The 20,331-nt window shown below is 44.1% G+C and overlaps 2 protein-coding genes across 4 annotated transcripts in view; both read right to left on the reverse strand.

Annotated features, from left to right (window-relative positions):
- Nucleotides 1-498: 498 nt before the first annotated feature.
- mazb (MYC-associated zinc finger protein b (purine-binding transcription factor)) lies at nucleotides 499-12,427 on the reverse strand. 3 transcript variants are annotated; one of them, XM_014159273.3, is made up of 7 exons: nucleotides 11,469-12,427; nucleotides 11,013-11,163; nucleotides 10,448-10,554; nucleotides 9,598-9,845; nucleotides 5,312-5,384; nucleotides 4,842-5,013; nucleotides 499-2,807 (listed from the first exon to the last, which is right to left on the reverse strand). In XM_014159273.3, exons 1-7 carry the CDS (start codon nucleotides 11,499-11,501, stop codon nucleotides 2,461-2,463), a joined length of 1,131 nt encoding a protein of 376 aa, XP_014014748.1. In that variant the 5' UTR covers nucleotides 11,502-12,427; the 3' UTR covers nucleotides 499-2,460. The 3 variants fall into 3 exon arrangements, with proteins under 3 accessions (XP_014014748.1, XP_014014747.1, XP_014014746.1); XM_014159272.3 differs by having other exon boundaries at nucleotides 5,321-5,384; nucleotides 10,157-10,554; XM_014159271.3 differs by having other exon boundaries at nucleotides 10,157-10,554.
- A 368-nt stretch (nucleotides 12,428-12,795) lies between these two features.
- Nucleotides 12,796-20,331, reverse strand: part of taok2b (TAO kinase 2b) — a 75,694-nt gene continuing 68,158 nt past the window's right edge. The window contains exon 21 of the mRNA XM_014159280.3: nucleotides 12,796-17,589. Coding sequence (XP_014014755.1) covers nucleotides 16,696-17,589 — 894 coding nt within the window. The 3' untranslated portion in view covers nucleotides 12,796-16,695. The remainder of the gene's footprint in view (nucleotides 17,590-20,331) is intronic.

Below are 20,331 nucleotides of genomic sequence, written 5' to 3' on the forward strand. Positions count from 1 at the left end.
ATAAGTTCCCCACAAAAATACAGGAAGACCTCTTCAGAAGAGAATGTGGAAGAAAGCCTTGTTTACACCCGTTTATATCGGTCAGAAAATACACATGCTAATATTGGTTTAGAAAGGACCAGATCTGCACAGTAATAAGATCACATGCTCTTCCATTTCCAGGAAAATAGAGATATACTATTGTAGGGACTGTACATTTCATCATGATTATTACTAGTATCGGTGTAGAGGGATTACTCAGTGTGCAGCAACACACGCACAGGAGCCAGAGCCAAATACGATTACACAACAACAGGGGTCAAGGTTACATGCTCATCTCACGCTTAACATATTTTATGTCAAAGATACCAACACACACACTATGTTACCAGCTGCATGCCACTACCCACCATTTTCACTGCACCTTATTAAAACAAAATCCAAACGCTTCCTCTGTCAAGCATGTAACACACACACACACACACACACACACACAAATAATGGACACACCTCACCTCATGTGTTTACTCCTTTTACTTTTAATAGTCAAAATTACAAAATAATAACATGATCTCTATACTTCATCTACAAAATAATAACGTAATATTCATGATCACGGTAAGCATCAACTGTTTTTTGCTCTAACTGTTCAGACATGCATACTGTTGAGAAATATAAAAATATAATAAATACATCCCATTAGTATTCTTAATGAATCCATGACTAAGATTTAAAATAGTTCAGAATAAAATAATTAAAATGCAGTTGAGTACAGTAAGGCATTACGATGTATCACAAGAGCTGTACAGGTTCCTAGAATAGAGGTATTTTTTTGTTGTTGCTTAACGCGGGAAACCTAAAATAACTTTTAATAAAACGCTACTTTTCTCAACAGGAAGAACAAGCCTCCAAATTAAATAATTAGAAGCGTTCAAAAAAATATATAACATACCAACACTAAACTGATTAAATGAAGCACTTCCCAACAAAACCAGGATTTGTTGAAAGCATACCAGGGGTGGGCCATCGAATGCTAGTAGTATAAAGTTCCTGGATATTCTTACCTCGACATGACCTTTAAAGCCCTTCCATGACATCACTCTTAACCACTGAAAAAGTCAAACAATCCAAGATATCTGAGGAAAGGTGATCTTTCTCAGATTCATGGAGAGCGGTGAGTTATAATACGAGTTGTATTCAGAATGCTGTGTGCTATACATGGTGGTGTTAATGAATTAGTTTTAATATGGTGGACTCATACTAGGAACAAAACAAAGAACACAATGGCAATAACAGTTACAAAGAAATAAAATGGCAGACATGGGTACAACTCATTTGACTGAATCAATCGATACTTTTCTTAAAATATTTGTTTTCAACCATCTCTAGTGTAAGGGGGACTGCTGCTAACGTTCTTCTAGGTAGTATTAGCTAGCTTCACTTTAATGCAAATGGTGTTTTTAGGTGTCATGAATGTGGCTGTACAGTAGCAGTTATAAGAATAACCATTATGTATTAAATGTGGTTGTGCCCAAAGAGGAAGACGCAGAGCAAATGCATCTTTACGAAACCTGTCTGAACCTTCAGCGGATTAAACGTCAACATTTTTAAGGTGCTTGACACTCAATGCAGTACACCCCTCCACTGTTCATAAACACCGATACTGGGCACAGACACCAATTCAACGTCTATTCCACATTGGTTCATTGAAATGACATGGAAACAACGTTGATTCAACCAGTGTCTGCCCAGTGGGTATGGACTAACCTCCAGATCCAGCGGTGGCCCTATTTAAAACAGACTACATACATACGCTCGCAGCACTACACAATTAAAACGTCACATCTACTCCTCATCATTTCTGGAGGATAGCAGCCCCTGACTTATGTGCAATTCACCTCCTGAACCTCTCATTCTCTTTCAGAATTCGACTCTTCTACACACCCCCTTGTTATATCATGTTCCTATTACATCACTCCTCAGCTTACTACAAGGCTATCTTATGAACGTTTGGAGAAGAGAGCGACAAAATAAACAAAAGGAGAGGTGGTTGGTGTGACTGACATTGAGTTACAGTACATGGTGCATTACTAGCAGAGGGGAGTAGTTGCTGGGACTGAGGGAGGGCAAGGGGGAGAGAAAGGAGGGAGGGAAAGGGATAGAGCAGACAAGTCCACAGTGTTATAGTATTGAAAGAGCGAGAGAGTTCAGCCACGTTGGGGACACGTCTGTATTTGTCGTTATCTAGCGTCATCGAATCAGCGTACAGGACATACAATGTCCCCCTCCTCCTCTCTCTACAATATTCTCTCTCTTTCTCCCCTAAGCCAGACCCCTCTTTCCATTTCCCGCCCTCTTCCTCTAGCTATGGGACTCAGAGGGGCCAAAGTTTACAACTGAGGCTCTCCCCTAAGCAAGCCTCCTAATCTTATTACTACGGGTCTTAGGGACTCAAGTGGCTGAAGTTCAACTGCGGCTCTGCTAACTGTGGGACTGAGGTTGTATGCTGGAGCAGTCCGACACCAGCAGGTCCACCACTGCGTTGCTGTTGACGTAGACGGTTGGGGCTGACACCATGTTGCTGAGGGACACGGAGGAGCTGGACGCCCCGCTAGCGGTAACAGTGCCGGAGGAGCCCCCTTGGCCCCCAGTACTGTGGGTGCCCATGTGGCCCTGCAGCTGGGTGGGGGTCTTGCAGTGCACCCCGCACAGCTGGCACACAAGAACACCACTTGAGCCCGTGCCGCCGAAGCCGCCAGCGCTCTCCTTCCACTCCTGGCCGTGGTGCTTCTGGGCGTGGACGCGCAGGTAGGTCAGAGTGGTGAAGCCTGGAGGAGACGGAGAGAGTTAGCAGTTAACGTCATTTTAGGCCTTTACAAGTAATGCTTTATAGAGTACGGTAGGCAGGCTAGAATGAAAACTTTCTAGATAAGATTTTGTATGGAAAATTACTAAGTGTGTGTTTTCCAGGACTTGACAATTGTTTATTAACCATTTAATAAACCATTTCTAAACTTTGAATGTTTATTAACATCTTATAAACCACTTAAACTCTACATTTTTATTTATACACTACCGGTCAAAAGTTTTAGGACACCTACACATTCAAGGGTTTTTATTTTTATTATTTTCTACATTGTAGAATAATAGTGAAGACATCAAAACCACAAAATAACACATATGGACTGTTGTAGTAACCAAAAAAAAAAGTGTTAAGATTCTTCAAAGTAGCCACCCTTTGCCTTGATGACAGCTTTGCACACTCTTGGCATTCTCTCAAACAGCTTCACCTGGAATGCTTTTCCAACAGGTTTGAAGGAGTTCCCACCAATGCTGAGCACTTGTTGGCTGCTTTTCCTTCACTCTGCGGTCTGACTCATCCCAAACCATCGCAATTTGGTTGAGGTCGGGGGATTGTGGAGGCCAGGTCATCTAATGCAGCACTCCAACACTCTCCTTCTTGGTCAAATAGCCCTTACCCAGCCTGGAGGTGTGTTTTGAGTCATTGTACTGTTGAAAAACAAATTATCATCCCACTAAGCCCAAACCAGATGGGATGGTGCATCACTGCAGAATGCTGTTGTAGCAATGCTGGTTAAGTGTGCCTTGAATTAAAAAAAAACAATACAAAAAAATCACAGACAGTGTCACCAGCAAAGCACCCCCACACCTCCTCCATGATTCACGGTGGGAACCACATATGCGGAGATCATCCGTTCACCTACTCTGCGTCTCACAAAGACACGGCGGTTGCAACCAAAAATCTCCAATTTGGACTCCAGACCAAAGGACAAATCTCCACCGGTCTAATGTCCATTGCTTGTGTTTCTTGGCCAAAGCAAGTCTCTTCTTATTATTGGTGTCCTTTAGTAGTGGTTTCTTTGCAGCAATTTGACCATGAAGGCCTGATTCACACAGTCTCCTCTGAAGAGTTGATGTTGAGATGTGTCTGTTACTTGAACTCTGTGAAGCATTTATTTGGGCTGCAATCGGAGGTGCAGTTAACTCTAATGAACTTACCCTCTGCAGCAGAGGTAACTTTGGGTCTTCCTTTCCACAAATTAACTTTTAATAATGCACACCTGTTAATTGAAATGCATTCCAGGTGACTACCTCATGAAGCTGGTTGAGAGAATGCCAAGAGTGTGCAAAGCTGTCATCAAGGCAAAGGTTGGCTACTTTGAAGAATCTCAAATATAAAAAATATTTTGATTCGTTCATCACTTTTTTGGGTAGTACATGATTCCTTCCAAGTGTTATTTTATAGTTCTGATGTCTTCACTATTATTCTACAATGTATACAATTGTAAAAATAAAGATTGAATAAGTAGGTGTCCAAACTTTTGACTGGTACTGTATATAATTTTTTGGTACTTTTACCCCTTTTTCGTGATATGCAAATTGGTAGTTACAGTCTTGTCCCATCACTGCAACTCCCCTACGGACTCGGGAGAGGCGAAGGTCGAGAGCCATGCATCCTCCAAAACATGGCTCTGCCAAGCCGCACTGCTTCTTGACACACTGCTCACTTAACCCAGAAGCCAGCCACACCAATGTGTAGGAGGAAACACCGTCCAGCTGGTGACTGAAGTCAGCTTGCAGGCGCCCGGGCCCGCAACAAGGAGTCGCTAGAGCGCAATGGGACAATCCCAGCCTGCCAAACCCTCCCCTAACCCAGAAGACGCTGTGCCAATTGTGCACCGCCTCATAGGTCTCTCTGTGACACAGCCTGGTATCGAACCTGGGTCTGTAGTGACTTAGACCGCTGCGCCACTCGGGAGGCCGTGAAACGTTTATTAACAGCTTATAAACTATTTGTGAACCCTTTCATCAAACAATACAAGTTGTTGACAGACACTCACTGCGGTTACAGATATGGCAGGAATGGTGCTGCGATTGGTTGTGCACCCTCATGTGATCGGTGATGTAGGCAGCCGACAGGAGCTTGCCGCAGATGTGGCACGGTACCTTCTCCTCGTGGCGGATCATATGAGCACGTAGCCGGTCCCTCGTGGCGAAGCTGGACTCGCATGTCTAAACACAGAGAGTGATGAGGAATGACTGGTTATCAATAAAGACACAGAAGGCAGCAGTTTAATAGCATAACAATCTCTCATTGTATTTAATTCAGGGTTGGGGTCAATTCAGGAAGTAAACTCAAATTGGAATTTCGGTTTACTTCCTGAATTGAAATGGAATTGATCCCAATACCGATTTTATTACAATGGATAGTTATGGTACGAAGGATTTAAGGTATAGAGAAGCAAATTGATGGCTAAGAATGACTGTATTGAGATTTCAGAGGTGTAAAAGGATATAAAGTAGCACAAACATCAAGTACCGGACACTTGAAGGGTCGTTCAGATGAGTGAACTTGTCTGACATGACTATTGAGATGATCAGGCCTGAAAGAAGTGAGAGATAGCAAGGGGTAAGACAACAACACCTTGTTATAGACTTTCTCCAGCAGAAACTGTGAATCTGTGAAAGGGACATTACATTCAAACTTCGTCAGATGTTTTTAGACCGCAAGAAGTCTTCTTTTGAGATAAGTTCAAGTCCCAGGCCACAAACCATTATGAATGAAAAAGATGAGCACCATGTAATTCCCACATTTTTGGTGCTTACATTTCCCATTCACAGACAACCAATGGCATGGGATGTGGACTTATCTCGACTACTTTTGAGGTGTGAAAACATGTGACAGACTTGATTTTGGAATGTAACGCCCCTTTAAAGCAGCAATCAGCAGTAGAAACAATAAAGTGTTTTCCCCACCCCTGTTTCGGTAAAATGTTGAGGGATGGGTCTGGACAAATGTAACCACTTTCAAATTCATAGACAGAGCTATGGATGCAAGGACTGACCATCCTTAATATCAAAATACAATTAACCATGTTTTGAAGCTATATAGTGTTTGTTTATATTGGAATCCACAAAAAGTCATTCAGCCACAAGAGCATTAGTGAGGTCGGGCACTGATGTTGGGAGATTAGGCCTGGCTCGCAGTCAGCATTCCAATTCATCCCAAAGGTGTTCGATGGAGTTGAGGTCAGGGCTCTGTGCAGGCCAGTCAAGTTCTTTCACACCAATCTTGACAAACCATTTCTGTTTGGACCTGGCTTTGTGCACGGGGGCATTGTCATGCTGAAACAGGAAAGGGCTTTCCCCAAACTGTTGCCACAGTTGTAAGCACAGAATCGTCTACAATGTCATTGTATGCTGTAGCATTAAGATTTCCTTCACGGGAACTAAGGGGCCTAGCCCGAACCATGAAAAACAGCCCCAAACCATTATTCCTCCTCCACCAAACTTTACAGTTGGCACTACGCATTCGGACAGGTCGCGTTCTCCTGGCATCCGCCAAACCCAGATTCGTCCGTCGGACTGCCAGATGGTTCCCGAGTGGCGCAGCGGTCTAAGGCACTGCATCTCAGTGCAATAGGCGTCACTACAGTCCCTGGTTCAATTGCAGGCTGTATCACATCCGGCTGTGATTGGGAGAACCCATAGGGCCGTGCACAATTGGCCCAGTGGTGCCCGGATTTGGCCGGGGTAAGCAGTTATTGTAAATAAGAATTTGTTCTTAACTGACTTGCCTAGTTAAATAAAGGTTACATTTAAAATAAAAATGGTAAAGCATGATTCGTCACTCCAGAGAACGCGTTTCCACTGATCCAGAATACAATGGCAGCGAGCTTTACACCACTCCAGCTGACGCTTGGCATTGCGCATGGTGATCCTAGGCTTGTGTGCGCCTGCTCGGCCATGGAAACACATTTCATTGAGCTCCCGACTAAGTTATTGTGCTGACGTTGCTTCCAGAGGCAGTTTGGAAGTATGTAGTGAGTGTTACACGAAACCCAAACCGGCTGTGCGCGTGCGCCATCGTGCATAAATGTATTTTGTCCCCCCACACCAAACACGATCACGACACGCAGGTTAAAATATCAAAACAAACTGAACCAATTACATTACTTTGGGGACAGGTCGAAAAGCATTAAACATTTATGGCAATTAAGCTAGCTAGCTTGCAATCAATAGCTAATTTGTCCCATTTAGCTAGCTTGATGTTGCTAGTTAATTTGTCCCATTTAGCTAGCTTACTGTTGCTAGCTAATTTGTCCTGGGATATAAACATTAGGTTGTTATTTTACCTGAAATGCACAAGGTCCTCTACTCCGACAATTAATCCACACAGAAAACGGTCAACCGAATCGTTTCTAGTCATCTCTCTTCCTTCCAGGCTTTTTCTTCTCTTGACTTTATATTGCAATTGGCAACTTTCATAAATTAGGTGCATTACCGCCACTGACCTCGTTCGTCTTTCAGTCACCCACGTGGGTATAACCAATGAGGAGATGGCACGTGGGTACCTGCTTCTATAAACCAATGAGGAGATGGGAGGGGCAGGACTTGCAGCGCGATCTGCGTCACAAATAGAACGACTTCTATTTTAGTCCTTGACAATGCAGACACTCGTTGGCGCGTGCGAGCAGTGTGGGTGCAATAATTGAATAATATAGATTTCAAAATTTATTTTGCAACGCTCATGCACGCGATGCGAGCGGTGTAGTCACCCTGTTACAGACGATTTTTACCTGCGACGTGCTTCAGCACCTGGCGGTCCCATTCGGTGAGCTTGTGTTGCCTACAACTTTGATGCTGAGCCGTTGTTGCTCATAGATGTTTCTGCTTCACAATAACAGCACTTTTCAGTTGACAAGGGCAGCTTTAGCAGAGCAGAAATTTGACCAACTGACTTGTTGGAAAGGTGGAATCCAAGGACGGTTCCACGTTGAAAGTCACCAAGATCTTCAGTAAGGCCATTCTACTGCCAATGTTTGTCTATGGAGATTTTATACACCTCTCAGCAACGGGTGTGGCTGAAATAGCCCAATTCACAAATTTGAAGGTGTCCACATTTGAATATACGGTGCATTCGGAAAGTATTCAGACCCCTTGACTTTCCACATTTTGTTACGTTACACACTTATTCGAAAATGGATTAAATAATTTCCCCCCCGCATCAATCTACACACAATACCGCATAATGACAAACAAGTTTTTAGAAATGTATGCAAATAAAAAAATGTAATGTTACATTTACATTAGTAGTCAGTCCCTTTAATCTGTACTTTGTTGAAACACCTTTGCCAGCGATTAAGGCTCGAGTCTTCTTGGGTAAGATGCTGCAAGCTTGGAACGCCTGTATTTGGGGCGTAGTTTTTCTAGTTTTATGTAGTTTTTCCCATTCTCCTCTGCCGATCCTCTCATGCTCTGTCAGGTTGGAGTGGGAGTGTCGCTGCACAGCTATTTTAGGTATTTTCAGAGATGTTCGATCGTGTCTGTGCTCTGGTTGGGCCCCTCAAGGAAATTCAGAAACTTGTCCCGTAGCCACTCCTGCGTTTATCATGGCTGTGTGCTTAGAGTCATTGTCCAGTTGGAAGGTGAACCTTTGCCCCAGTCTGAGGTCCTGAGTGCTCTGGAGCAAGGTTTTGTCAAGGATCTCTCTGTACTTTGCTCTGTTCATCTTTCCCTCGATCCTGGCTAGTCTCCATTTCCCTGAAAAACATCTCCACAGCACAATGCTGCCACCACCATGCCTAGCTGTAGGGATGGTGCCAAGTTTCCTCCAGACGTGACGCTTGGCATTCAGGCCAAAGAGTTCAACCTTGGTTTCATCAGACCAGAAAATCTTGTTTCTCATGGTCGGAGTCCTTTAGGTGCCTTTTGGCAAACTCCAAGCGGGCCGTCATGTGCCTTTTACTGAGGAGTAGCTTCCATTTGGCCACTCTACCATAAAGGCCTGATTGGTGGAGTGTTGCATAGATGGTTGTCCTTCTGGAAGGTTCTCCCACCTCCACAGAGGAACTTTAGAGCTCTGCCAGAGTGACTAATGGGTTCTTGGTTACCTCCCTGACCAAGGCCCTTCTCCCCCGATTGCTCAAGGGTAGAAGGCGGCCAGCTCTAGGAAGAGTCTTGGTGATTCCAAACTTCTTCCATTTAAGAATGGAGGCCAGTGTGTTCTTGAAGACCTTCAATGCTTCGGACAATTCCTTCGACCTCATGGCTTGGTTTTTGCTCTGACATGCACTGTCAACTGTGGGACCTTACATTGACAGGTGTGTGCCTTTCCAAATCATGTCCAATCAATTGAATTTACCACAGATGGACTCCAATTAAGTTGGAGAAACATCTCAAGTATGATCAATGGAAACAGGATGCACCTGAGCTCAATTTCAAGTCTCATAGCAAAAGGGTCTAAATACTTAGGTAAATAAGGTTTCTCTTTTTTATTTGTAATAGGTTTAAAAAAAAAAAAAAAAAACGGTTGTCATTATGGGGTATTGTGTGTAGATTGATTGAAAAAATGATTTAATCAATTTTACAATAAGGCTGTAACGTACAAAATGTGGAAAAAGTCAAGGGGTCTGAATACTTTACGAATGCACTGTATAGCGTATCACTGAGGCACAAAGAAGAAAACGGCCCTAAATGCAGGGAAAGGTACTATCTGAAGAAAATAATTATGTTGCCTGCCCTAATGAACATGACCCTGCACTCTGGCTCAATGAACACGACCCTGCTTTCTGGCCTATAGCATACCACTCTCACCTGGAGAAAGCCTTGGCACAGTGAGGGCACACATATGGTTTCTCCACACCGCCTTGGTGAGAGCGCACATGGTGGCTCATGCGGTCCTTCCGCTTGAACCGCTGCTGGCAGATGGGGCAGGAGAAGGGTTTCTCATCCGAGTGGGAGAGACGGTGTCGGTTTAAGTGGTACACATCTCGGAAAGCCTTCCCGCATGTCTCACAGGCGTGGTTCTTCCGCACGGGGTTCGGGTTGGGGTTCGATGGCCTCTGAGGGGGGGGATGATTAGAAAGAGATGCGCTTACAGTACAAACAGTTTTTTATTTATTGTAGTAGTCGATAATTACACATGCATCTGTGTAGATTATTGACATATCATATTGTCCATTCTTTGGGTCTTTCCGAACCACTCAGACACACACGGCTCGCGACACCTAGATCATTTCTCTGGGCCATTTGCATAACATGCCGAATTCCCTTTATTCCCACAATCTCCATAAAGACCATGCAAGAGGAACCTAAATTATACTTTTCTTTTTCACGGACGACAACAACAACCTCCAGAAGCGCCATGACCCACCTGTACTGTCGCCCCCGCCACCATGACGACAGCAGCAGGAGGAGCATGGGGGTTAACTCTAGCCACTACGCTTGCCATGGAAACCCCTTCGCCATCCTGACTACCCAGAGCTGGCAGCTGGGACGCCAGCATGCTGGGAGGGGGGAGAGGGGGAGGAACGGAGAGGTGAAGCAGGGAGAGGGGGACCGTATGCCTCTCCGCCCTCTCTCCCGACACCGCCTGCGCCGGCCCTGCGCCACCGCCAACCTCCTTCGCCCCCTCCTCCTGCTCCCCTGCTCGCCTCATGCGTACCCCTGTATGGACCGACTGGTGTCGCCGCAGGTTGTAGTTGTTCTTGAACTGCTTGCTGCATATGGCACAGATGTGTGGCACACGGGCAGGCCGGGAAGTTGTCTTCGCTGTAGGACAAAAGAGTGGAAGAAGAGAGGGAATGAGAAATTAAGACATGGAAATGCTCATTAATAATAATATCCCGATAAATTCTAAATATAACGATATGAAGACAGCCTAATGTTTATTTTTTTCATTTAACTAGGCAAATTCTTATTTACAATGGCGGCCTACCCCAGCCAAACCCTCCCCTAACCCGGACGACGCTGGGCCAATTGTGCACTTCCCTATAGGACTCCCAATCACGGCCGGTGGTGATACAGCCCCGGATCTGTAGTGACGCCTCTAGCACTGCGATGCAGTGCCTTAGACTACTGCGCTACTCAGGATCCCCTTACATAATGTATCATATTATAACAGACATCTTGTTTAGCAATCTACATTACATCCTTTTCAACTTAATTGCTGATAACTGCTGAAAAATCAATAGTATTTATATGTATTTCACACCCCATGATTCTCTCACCAGGTAAGGGTTCTTCATTGAGGGCAGCAGTGTCCACCGTGGAAGGAGGCTGGGCTATGTTCTCTGTGGGAGGGGTCTGAGGAGAGGCAGTATGGACTGGTAAGAGTTCTGATTGGAGGGTCCCCTCCACTTGGTTTTGGGTGGGAGTAGTCTGGAGAAATAAACACAGATCTATTAGCATAAAGTCACTGCATTGTATACCACCAACAACATTTTGCTCTGCCAGGAGTACCCCTTCATGTGCATTTTACCAGTAAGGCTATTGTCTCATGAGTCTTCTCAAGTACACCCCAGGGGTCCTAGTAACCCTGATTGGGAACCACTGGTCTAGACTAGATGCTACTTTGCGTCACATAAATGCATAGGCCCCGGAGCAGCGGGGCACACATTCTTCAAAAGCCAATCTTCAGAAAAGCGCGCACACAAACACGACAAGAAAGGTCAATTAAGACTTACCTGGAAGAGAAAATTGCTCCAAGCAGCATCCATTTTGAACCAAAGTGACGAAGAGTATAAAGTCAGTTAAGTAATCCTGATTGCGATTCGACAGTGAATCGTTGGCATATTCTTTAATCACCCTATTGGCTATTGAGGCGCGAAGATCTAAGTAAACAATATTCAAATGGAGCAAGAAGTGCAAAAACATGTACTAATTTAAGGATTCAAGCTATTCGTATTCACGCAGGCGTTACGATTAGGCTGACTAGGCTGTCTGCCTGAGTGGAATTGCCTGCTCCAATAGTGGCCTATTTCTCTTTGACTGTGGTTTCTAACTTTAATTTAGAAAAGCACAATTATTTTAAAAAACGTATATCTTTTGGCATTGTTAACTTTCAAACCAAATATGTGTGCACAAAAATCAAATGTTATTTATATAGCCGTAGTCATACATAACTCGATTTTAAAATTAAATGAATGCATTTTACGCACAATGCGAACTATTAACAGCGTTATAATAAACGCATCTGAAAGAGTAGCAGTTCATGCTTTTGAATTTATTAATAAATTCGTCCGATTTCCCCCAATAGGCCAATCGGGTGTTTGTCGAAGCCTCGTTGTTGGATTCAAGCCCTGACCCTGGCAAAGAGCGCTTGCTCCGGGCCGCAGCCTATCGCTCCACCTCGGCTGTTCAAATGCGAGGATGTCATCTTTCTTTTTTTATCGCTCGCTCGCTCTCCCTCCTCCCTCCCTGTCTCTTTCTTCCTTTTCTTTTTAAATTCCTCTTTCTTCTCCCCCTCCTCTCCTATTCCTCGCACGACTATGTCACAGTTGCTCTTAAAGGGATCGGATTTCTCTTCGGACACCCCCTTTCATTTCCGTCTCCCTCCCGGAGCACATGCTTTCTGCCCCCTCCTACTCGGGATTTCGTCCGACAGACATTTCACTACAGTATTTCTCAGACCGTCAAAAATAGATGTCTGCAGTTGCTATATAGAGCTCATCCGCAGCGCACGCGTACTAGGAACACGTCGAGAAAACCATTCCATACGAGTGCCTCTTAAAGGGCGGGACGCACGGAAGCAATTGTGGGGATGGAAGTGTCAGGCATAAAACACGCACAGCTACAGGACAATGACAACATAGGCTATCAAAACGTTTTCATATGCCATAATTGTCGTGTCTAGTATAGCCTATCTTGTTCTTGTTTTGTATAGGCTACATAAACATGCAGGATGCAATTATGACAAAAACAACCCTTCAATCAATTTGGGATTATGCTCAAGCCTAAACAAATTAATGCACATTGTAATATATATATATATAAAAAAGACAGGAACACCAATGTTTATCATTCATTTTTATTTTGTATTACTTTGCTTTTACCCTCATGTTCAACACATTTTAAAGACCCCTATTCTTTTCCCTCAAGCTTGGAATCGCCTGATTGGAATGTTCAACTATGTTTACATATTAACTGAAAATGTCCCCTTTGCAAACCGTACAAGTCCACACAGAGCAGTCCATATCATCATCTAACCAGCTATGTCTGTGACAAAGGAATTGGGATCTCTTCTTCCTGATGTCCATCATGATTTCCTAGACCTTAAGAAATTAAGATAACACCTTTTACTGCACCACCCCCCAATACCTATGAATTAGCATGTTACCAACCATCCATCTACATATCGAAACCCACCAGTCTTATTTATATAAGGAGTTTTCTGCATGCACTTAGATTTCAACCAAGCATGAAGTATTAGGCTACAGGGGACTTGTCAGAGCTGGTGTTTTTGAGATTGAATAAATATATCAGCCTGTTTGTACAAAGGAACAGCATCTCAGAATCCCTAGATATAAACAGAGTCTTAGCTAACTGAATGAGGCAAACCCCTTTAATTAAGAAAGGGGAAGTTAAGTGTTTTAGTAATATGGCCCTGGTGAGTGTAGGCTTAAGTACACAACAAATGGTCGACAACCCTTGACCTTACAATTTACTTCAACTTGCAGCACAAGCTCACTGACAAGTGGCTCGCACCTTGCAATGATGGTGTGCACTGTGAGATTATCATCTGAATTGTGCACCATTCTTTATCTTTGAACTTCATTTTGTTCTTCATGCTAGAATATGTGTGGGCTCAGTAGAATAAATTGTGAAATCTCTAGAAAATTCACCCAACGTTTTCATTTCAAAATCCAACAAACGAACAGAAACAATCCAGAAGAGGTTAATAATGTTCATGTCAACCAATGTTGCTTCTTTTGGATATGTCACCTTCCTTTTCATTGGGGTCAGACCTTTTATAAAGGTTACACAAGTGTCTTTAAAATGCAATAATGTTTGTTTGTCTACAAAAGTGGCAATATAACTAGACTGTATACCACTCAACCAACACATATACACACATGAATAATCAACAATTATTAATAAAACATTATTAATAATCATTAATACCTGTTACACACACCATACCTGACAATTCAATGTATATCTATTTTTTACACATTATCAACCATAGCCCCATAGTCAAAAGTGGCATTTCTCTTGCAAGATAAAAACACATTTTTGTACAAGATTACAACAACTATATATGGATTAGTAATGGTAATATTGACCTATAGAAAATGCTTTCTTAGTCTAAATCCTGGGTTCAATACTCATTGAATATATCAAAATTACTATGATCATTGTCGTTATTACTCCATAAAACTGATACATTTTTGTTTTTAAAAGAAAATAAACAAGAATAGCCATTTATCAAGCAATAATTTTGCTAGGACTGTCTGGGAGTGTTCTGAGGGGGAGGGGAAAACTAAAAACTAGAAGTTTTTGTCAGAGAGGTTTGGAACACTCTTTCTTATTGGTCTATTAACTGTCTGGTGATGTCCCCAAAACAAGCTGAAATTTCAGGCGGTCTTTTCAAACATGTCTTACACTAAAAGGGCATTATCATAATTTTAACAATATTATTCCAACCACAGTGTGGAAATATATATACACTGCAAAAAAGTGAACGTTAAGCAAGCCTAAATATCTTACATCGAGTGATAATTCATGTTTTTTTCTTTTTTTCTTACTAAGCTAAATTATCTAACATCATTGGCAAATAATTGTGCTTATTTTAACCTAAAAAAAAAAGTCTTAATACAAGTCATTTAACTTATTTCAAGATATTTTTCAAGAAGGTAAAATTATCACTCAATAGAAGATATTTAGGATTGCTTAGATTTCACTTTTTGCAGTGTAAAACACAGGAAAATAACGTTTCTGACTACACTAGTCTTTAAATACCAGTGAAACTTGGACAACTAATACTGTACATCTCAAATGTGATTTTGGTCATGTTTACAAATGTTTTGTACATTTATGTAATGCATTGGAGCGACTCCCATGGACACCCATGTCATTTTTAAAGATAATAAATGCACTACATCACCAAAAGTATATGGACACCTGCTTATTGAACGTCTCCTTCCAAAATCATGGGCATTAATATGGAGTTGGTCCCCCCTTTGCTGCTATAACAGCCTCCACTTGTCTGGGAAGGATTTCCACTAGATGTTGGAACATTGCTGCGGGGACTTGCTTACATTCAGCCACAAGGTCATTAGTGAGGTCAGGCACTGATGTTGGGCGATTAGGCCTGGCTCAGTCGGCATTCCAATTCATGCCAAAGGTGTTTGATGGGGTTGAGGTTAGGGCTCTGTGCAGGCCAGTCAAGTTCTAACACACCGATCTCGACAAACCATTTCTGTGTTGACCTTGCTTTGTGCACGGGAGCATTGCCATGCTGAAACAAGAAAGGGCCTTCCCCAAACTGTTGCAACAAAGTTGGAGGCACAGAATAGTCTAGAATGTCATTGTATGCTGTAGCATTAAGATTTCCTTTCACTGGAACTAAGGGGCCAAGCCCGAACCATGAATAACAGCCCCAGACCATTATTCCTCCTCAACCAAACTATACAGTTGGCACTATGCATTGGGACAGGTAGCGTTCTCCTGGTATCCGCCAACCCAGATTCGGCCGTCGGACTGCCAGATGGTGAAGTGTGATTCATCACTCCATAGAATGTGTTTCCACTGCTCCAGAGTCCAATGGCGGCGAGCTTTACACCACTCCAACCAACGCTTGGCATTGTGATCTTAAGCTTGTGTGAGGCTGTTCGGCCATGGAAACCCATTTCAAGAAGCTCCTGACGAACAGTTCTTGTGCTGAAGTTGTTTCCAGAGGCAGTTTGGAACTTGGTAGTGAGTGTTGCAACCGAGGACAGACGCTTTTTACACACTTCAGCACTCAGCTGTCCCGTTCTGTGAGCTTGTGTGGCCTACCACTTCACGGCTGAGCCGTTCTTGCGCCTAGATGTTTCCACTTCACAATAACAGCACTTACAGTTAACCGGGGGAGCTCTAGCAGGACAGAAATTTAACAAACTGACTTGTTGGAAATAGCCGAATCCACTAATTTGAAGGGGTGTCCACATACTTTTGTATATATAGTGTATGTCATGGATGACGGAAAAGTTTTTGAGGTCATTTTGTTGTCCACACAAATGTCTCTCTCCATTCCAGGTGCTTTCATAATTTTTTATGAAACCGGGTCTGTTTGTTGCCTTTATAAACATTCTGTGTATTCATATTCATTTACATCAGCCGGAATTCTTGCGTGGTCATCACACCATCCCTTTAAGACTTCTTAAAGGCCTTGGTGACGTCCCGAGCCACTTGTTTTTAACACATCTACAAAATAAACCAAAAAACTATGTCAACAAAGTAGTTATAAACCAATAAAATGTGTTCCGAACAATAGCTACCTTTCTGAATGCAGACTAAAACCAGCATTTTTATTGTTCCCCATGTCTTCCCTTTCTGAAGCCATACAACACAAGTGCTTGCTAGATTATCAGGACACCACACACTACATACATACATTCACTTTTAGGTCTGTTGTCTTTATTTCTTCCCTTTCCATGCACTTTCCCACCTATTCTCTCGCTTCCTCCATTCCAATATAGAACATCATAGACGAAGACATGGCTACCTTGAAGAGCAACCCTCAAACTGACACCTAACCCCCTCCCTTCCCCTGCCTCACCTCAGAAAAAAAGTCAGCAGACACCACCCTCTCTGCATCCTTTTCCCTCACCCACTTCAATGGTAAGACAGGTAGCTACATTCCCCCATCCCCGCCTACCCCCTACCTCCTGCTCTCTCTCGGGTGAACACCCTCCACCGCCTCCCACCTCTTTAGGAGTAGGAGAGGTGGGAGCCGTTGGAGATGTGCGAGGTGACCGAGGTGCTGCGGCTCAGCACCCCGTCGCCTCCACCCGACCCGCCAGGTCCCCCTCCGGATGCCGTCCTCCTCAGCGGCTGGGGGCTGTTCCTCAGGGCCATGAGGCTGGGACCACCCCTGACGGCCAGCCCCCCGCCATACACCCCTCCCTGCAAGGAGGACGAGGAGGGCCCCGAGATGGAGGGTGGCGCGGGGGGCGGCGGCGGCAGCAGGGCCAGGGACTGAGAGGAGGAGCGAGAGGGCAGGTTGTGGGAGAAGTGGTGGGGGTGCTGTGGGTGGGCCAGGTCGCCGCTGCCTCGGACACCGGCCCACTCCCTGTCCCTCTCCTTCTCCCGCTCCCTCTCTCTATCCCTCTCCCGCTCCCGGTAGAGCTGGGGTGTGCTTTGGTGGTGGTAGTGCTGTGGCAGGTGATGGCGGTGGTGGTGTTGTTGGGAGGAGGAGGAAGAAGAGGCTGACGAACGAGATGAAGGATGCACCTCCCTCCCGTCCCTCCCCAGACCCAACCCCAGAGCCATGCCGTGAGAAGAAGAAGACTCCCCTTTGCTCCCCCCTCCAACACCCCCTCCCCCTCCACTGCTACTAATGTTGTGGCTGCGGCGCGAGTGCGGCTGGGGCTGGGGGTGCATGCCATGGCTCCAGTGGCCCCCGCCGGAGCGGAACACTGGTGGGGCGTTGGTGTAGCCCTGCTTGGGGTAGGCCTCGCTGGGGATGCCCGTGAGGGCCATGTTGCTGAAACCCAGACGGAGGCTCTCCGAGTCAAAGGACTCGATCTCACAGGCCTGCCGCTCCAGGAGGGTGCGGATGCGCTCAGAGCGCTCATTCTGAAGAGAAAGCATCTCCTCCTCAATCTGTGGGTAATAGGGGGAACAAGGGCACAGAAGTGTTGAACGTGAGAAAACACCCATAAACACACGCACAGACAAACGTTTGTTTTACTATCCTTAAGGGGACCAAAAAATTGATTCTCATTCAAAATCCTATTTTCCCTAACCCCTAAACCTAACCCTAACTCTAACCTTAATCCAAAACCCCTAACCCTAACTCCTAAACCTAATTGTAACCCTAAACCTAAAATAGGATTGGAAAAATGTCCCCAGTAGTCCGAATTTTCCTTTTTTTACTAACCAAAAGCACATACACGCAAACTCACACACAAACAAACACACACAGATGTCTTGGATGTTTGTAAAAAAAAAAATCCAGGTTACAGTGCATTTGGAAAGTTCAGACCCCAGTCTTATTCTAAACTCGATTAAATTGTTTTTTTCCTCTCATCAATCTACACACAATACCACATAATGACAAAGCGAAAACAGATTTTTTTTTTTTTTGCAAATGTATAAAAAATAAAACAGAAATACCTTATTTACATAAGTATTCAGACCCATTGCTGCATCCTGTTTCCATTGATCATCCTTGAGATGTTTCTACAACTTAATTGGAGTCCACCTGCGGTAAATTCAATTGATTGGACATTATTTGGAAAGGCACACACCAGTCTAAATACGGTCACAAAATTGGCAGTTCATGACATAGAAAAAAACCAAGCCACGAGGTTGAAGGAATTGTCCGTAGAGTTCTGAGACAGGATTGTGTCGAGGCACAGATCTGGGGAAAGGTACCAAAACATTTCTGCAGCATTGAAGGTCCCCAAAAACACAGTGGTCTCACTTATTCTTAAATGGAATAAGGTTGGAACCACCAAGACTCTTCCTAGCGCTGACGACCCGGCCAAACTGAGCAATTTGGGGAGAAGGGCCTTGGTCAGGGAGGTGACCAAGAACCCGATGGTCACTTTGACAGAGCTCCAGAGTTCCCCTGTGGAGATGGGAGAACCTTCCAGAAGGACAACCATCTCTGCAGCACTCCACCAATCAGGCCTTTATGGTAGTGGCCAAATGGAAGCCACTCCTCAGTAAAAGGCACATGACAGCCTGCTTGGAGTTTGCCAAAAGGCAGCTAAAGGACTCTGACCATGAGAAACAAGATTCTCTGGTCTGATGAAACAAATATTGAACTCTTTGGCTTGAATGCCAAGCGTCACGTCTGAATGAAACCTGGCACCATCTCTACGGTGAAGCATGGTGGTGGCAGCATGCTGTGAGGATGTTCTTCAGCAGCAGGTACTGGGAGATTAGTCTGGATCGAGGGAAAGATGAATGGAGCAAAGTACAGAGAGATCCTTGATGAAATCCTTCTCCAGAGCGCTCAGGACCTCAGACTGGGGCGAAGGTTCATCTTCCAACAGGACAGCGACCCTAAGCACACAGCCAAGACAATGCAGGAGTAGCTTTGTGACAAGTCTCTGAATGACCTTCAGAGGCCCAGCCAGCCAGAGCCCGGACTTGAACCCAATCGAACATTTCTAGAGAGACCTGAAAATAGCTGTGCAGCGACGCTCCCAATCCAACCTGACAGAGCTTGAGAGGCTCTGCAGAGAAGAATGGGAGAAACTCCCCAAATACAGCTGTGCCAAGCTTGTAGCGTCATACCCAAGAAATGAGGCTGTAATCATTGCCAAAGGTGCTTCAACAAAGTACTGAGTAAAAGGTCTGAATACTTGTGTAAATTTCATATTTCAATATATATTTTTTTTGGGGGGGGGGGGGCAAAAATGTCTAAACCTGTTTTTGTTTTGTCATTATGGGGTATTGTGTGTACATTGATGAGGGATTTTTTTTCCCTTCATCCATTTTAGAATAAGACTGAATACTTTCCGAATGCACTGTATACAATAGGCCATGATTGATTTTGGCACAATAGGCCTGGAATATTACCTCTTTCAAGGAGCTTTACGTTTTGATAGGGTTATTTTACCGAAAATATTTTAGTCCTACTTCCAAAAAAGTTAATTAAAAATACACATCCCTGCACGAGTGGCCCGAAGGGTGTTTAGCATCCCCAGTGGCTCTGCAAGTGCTGAGAGGATAGTCTCTGCTGCTGGCCTGCTCTCCAGGCACCATCGCATGAGCCTGAAGCCATAGACTCTCGCCAAACTCTAAAATGAATTCAAAGGCACTGTAGATGGAGCCTAAAAAATAAGGCAGTCTACGTTTAATTTGTATTTAATTTAAGTCACAGGCTACATATGCAATTTATAGACTATAATGATTTAATACAGCGAAATGTTGTACCTCTTAAATGTAAAGTTCCCATATTTGGGGACCCTATTCGATTTTCTTTATTCAATTCAGTCTGGTATGAGAAAGGTAGCCCCTGTCCGCAAAAGCAGGGTGTCTGCGGAAAGCTGAGTATCTTGGCTATTGATCGGTGCCTTCAAATCTTTGGTGTGCCTTACAACCATATGGGCATACAAATTTATAAGGGCAGACCGAGCTGATGACCTCATTTCAAGATGGCTGCTACCTACATTCCTGTTAGTGTTGTGAAGTATAATCAAAATAAACACGGAATACGTTGGTACACACCAAAAGCCGGGACTCCACAGATCATGAGGATATCTTATTTGTCTGCCTGTGAACTACCGTTATTGATCACCAGTCCCGAGAGTCAAACTGTTTATTTTACACAACGTTTTCACCAAACATCTTGCAAGGTAAGCTTCAATTTGGTCTGTGTTTGAGCTATAG

This window comes from Salmo salar, chromosome 19 (genome assembly GCF_965601325.2).
Source record: "Salmo salar chromosome 19, fSalSal1, whole genome shotgun sequence".
Classification (NCBI taxonomy): domain Eukaryota; kingdom Metazoa; phylum Chordata; class Actinopteri; order Salmoniformes; family Salmonidae; genus Salmo; species Salmo salar.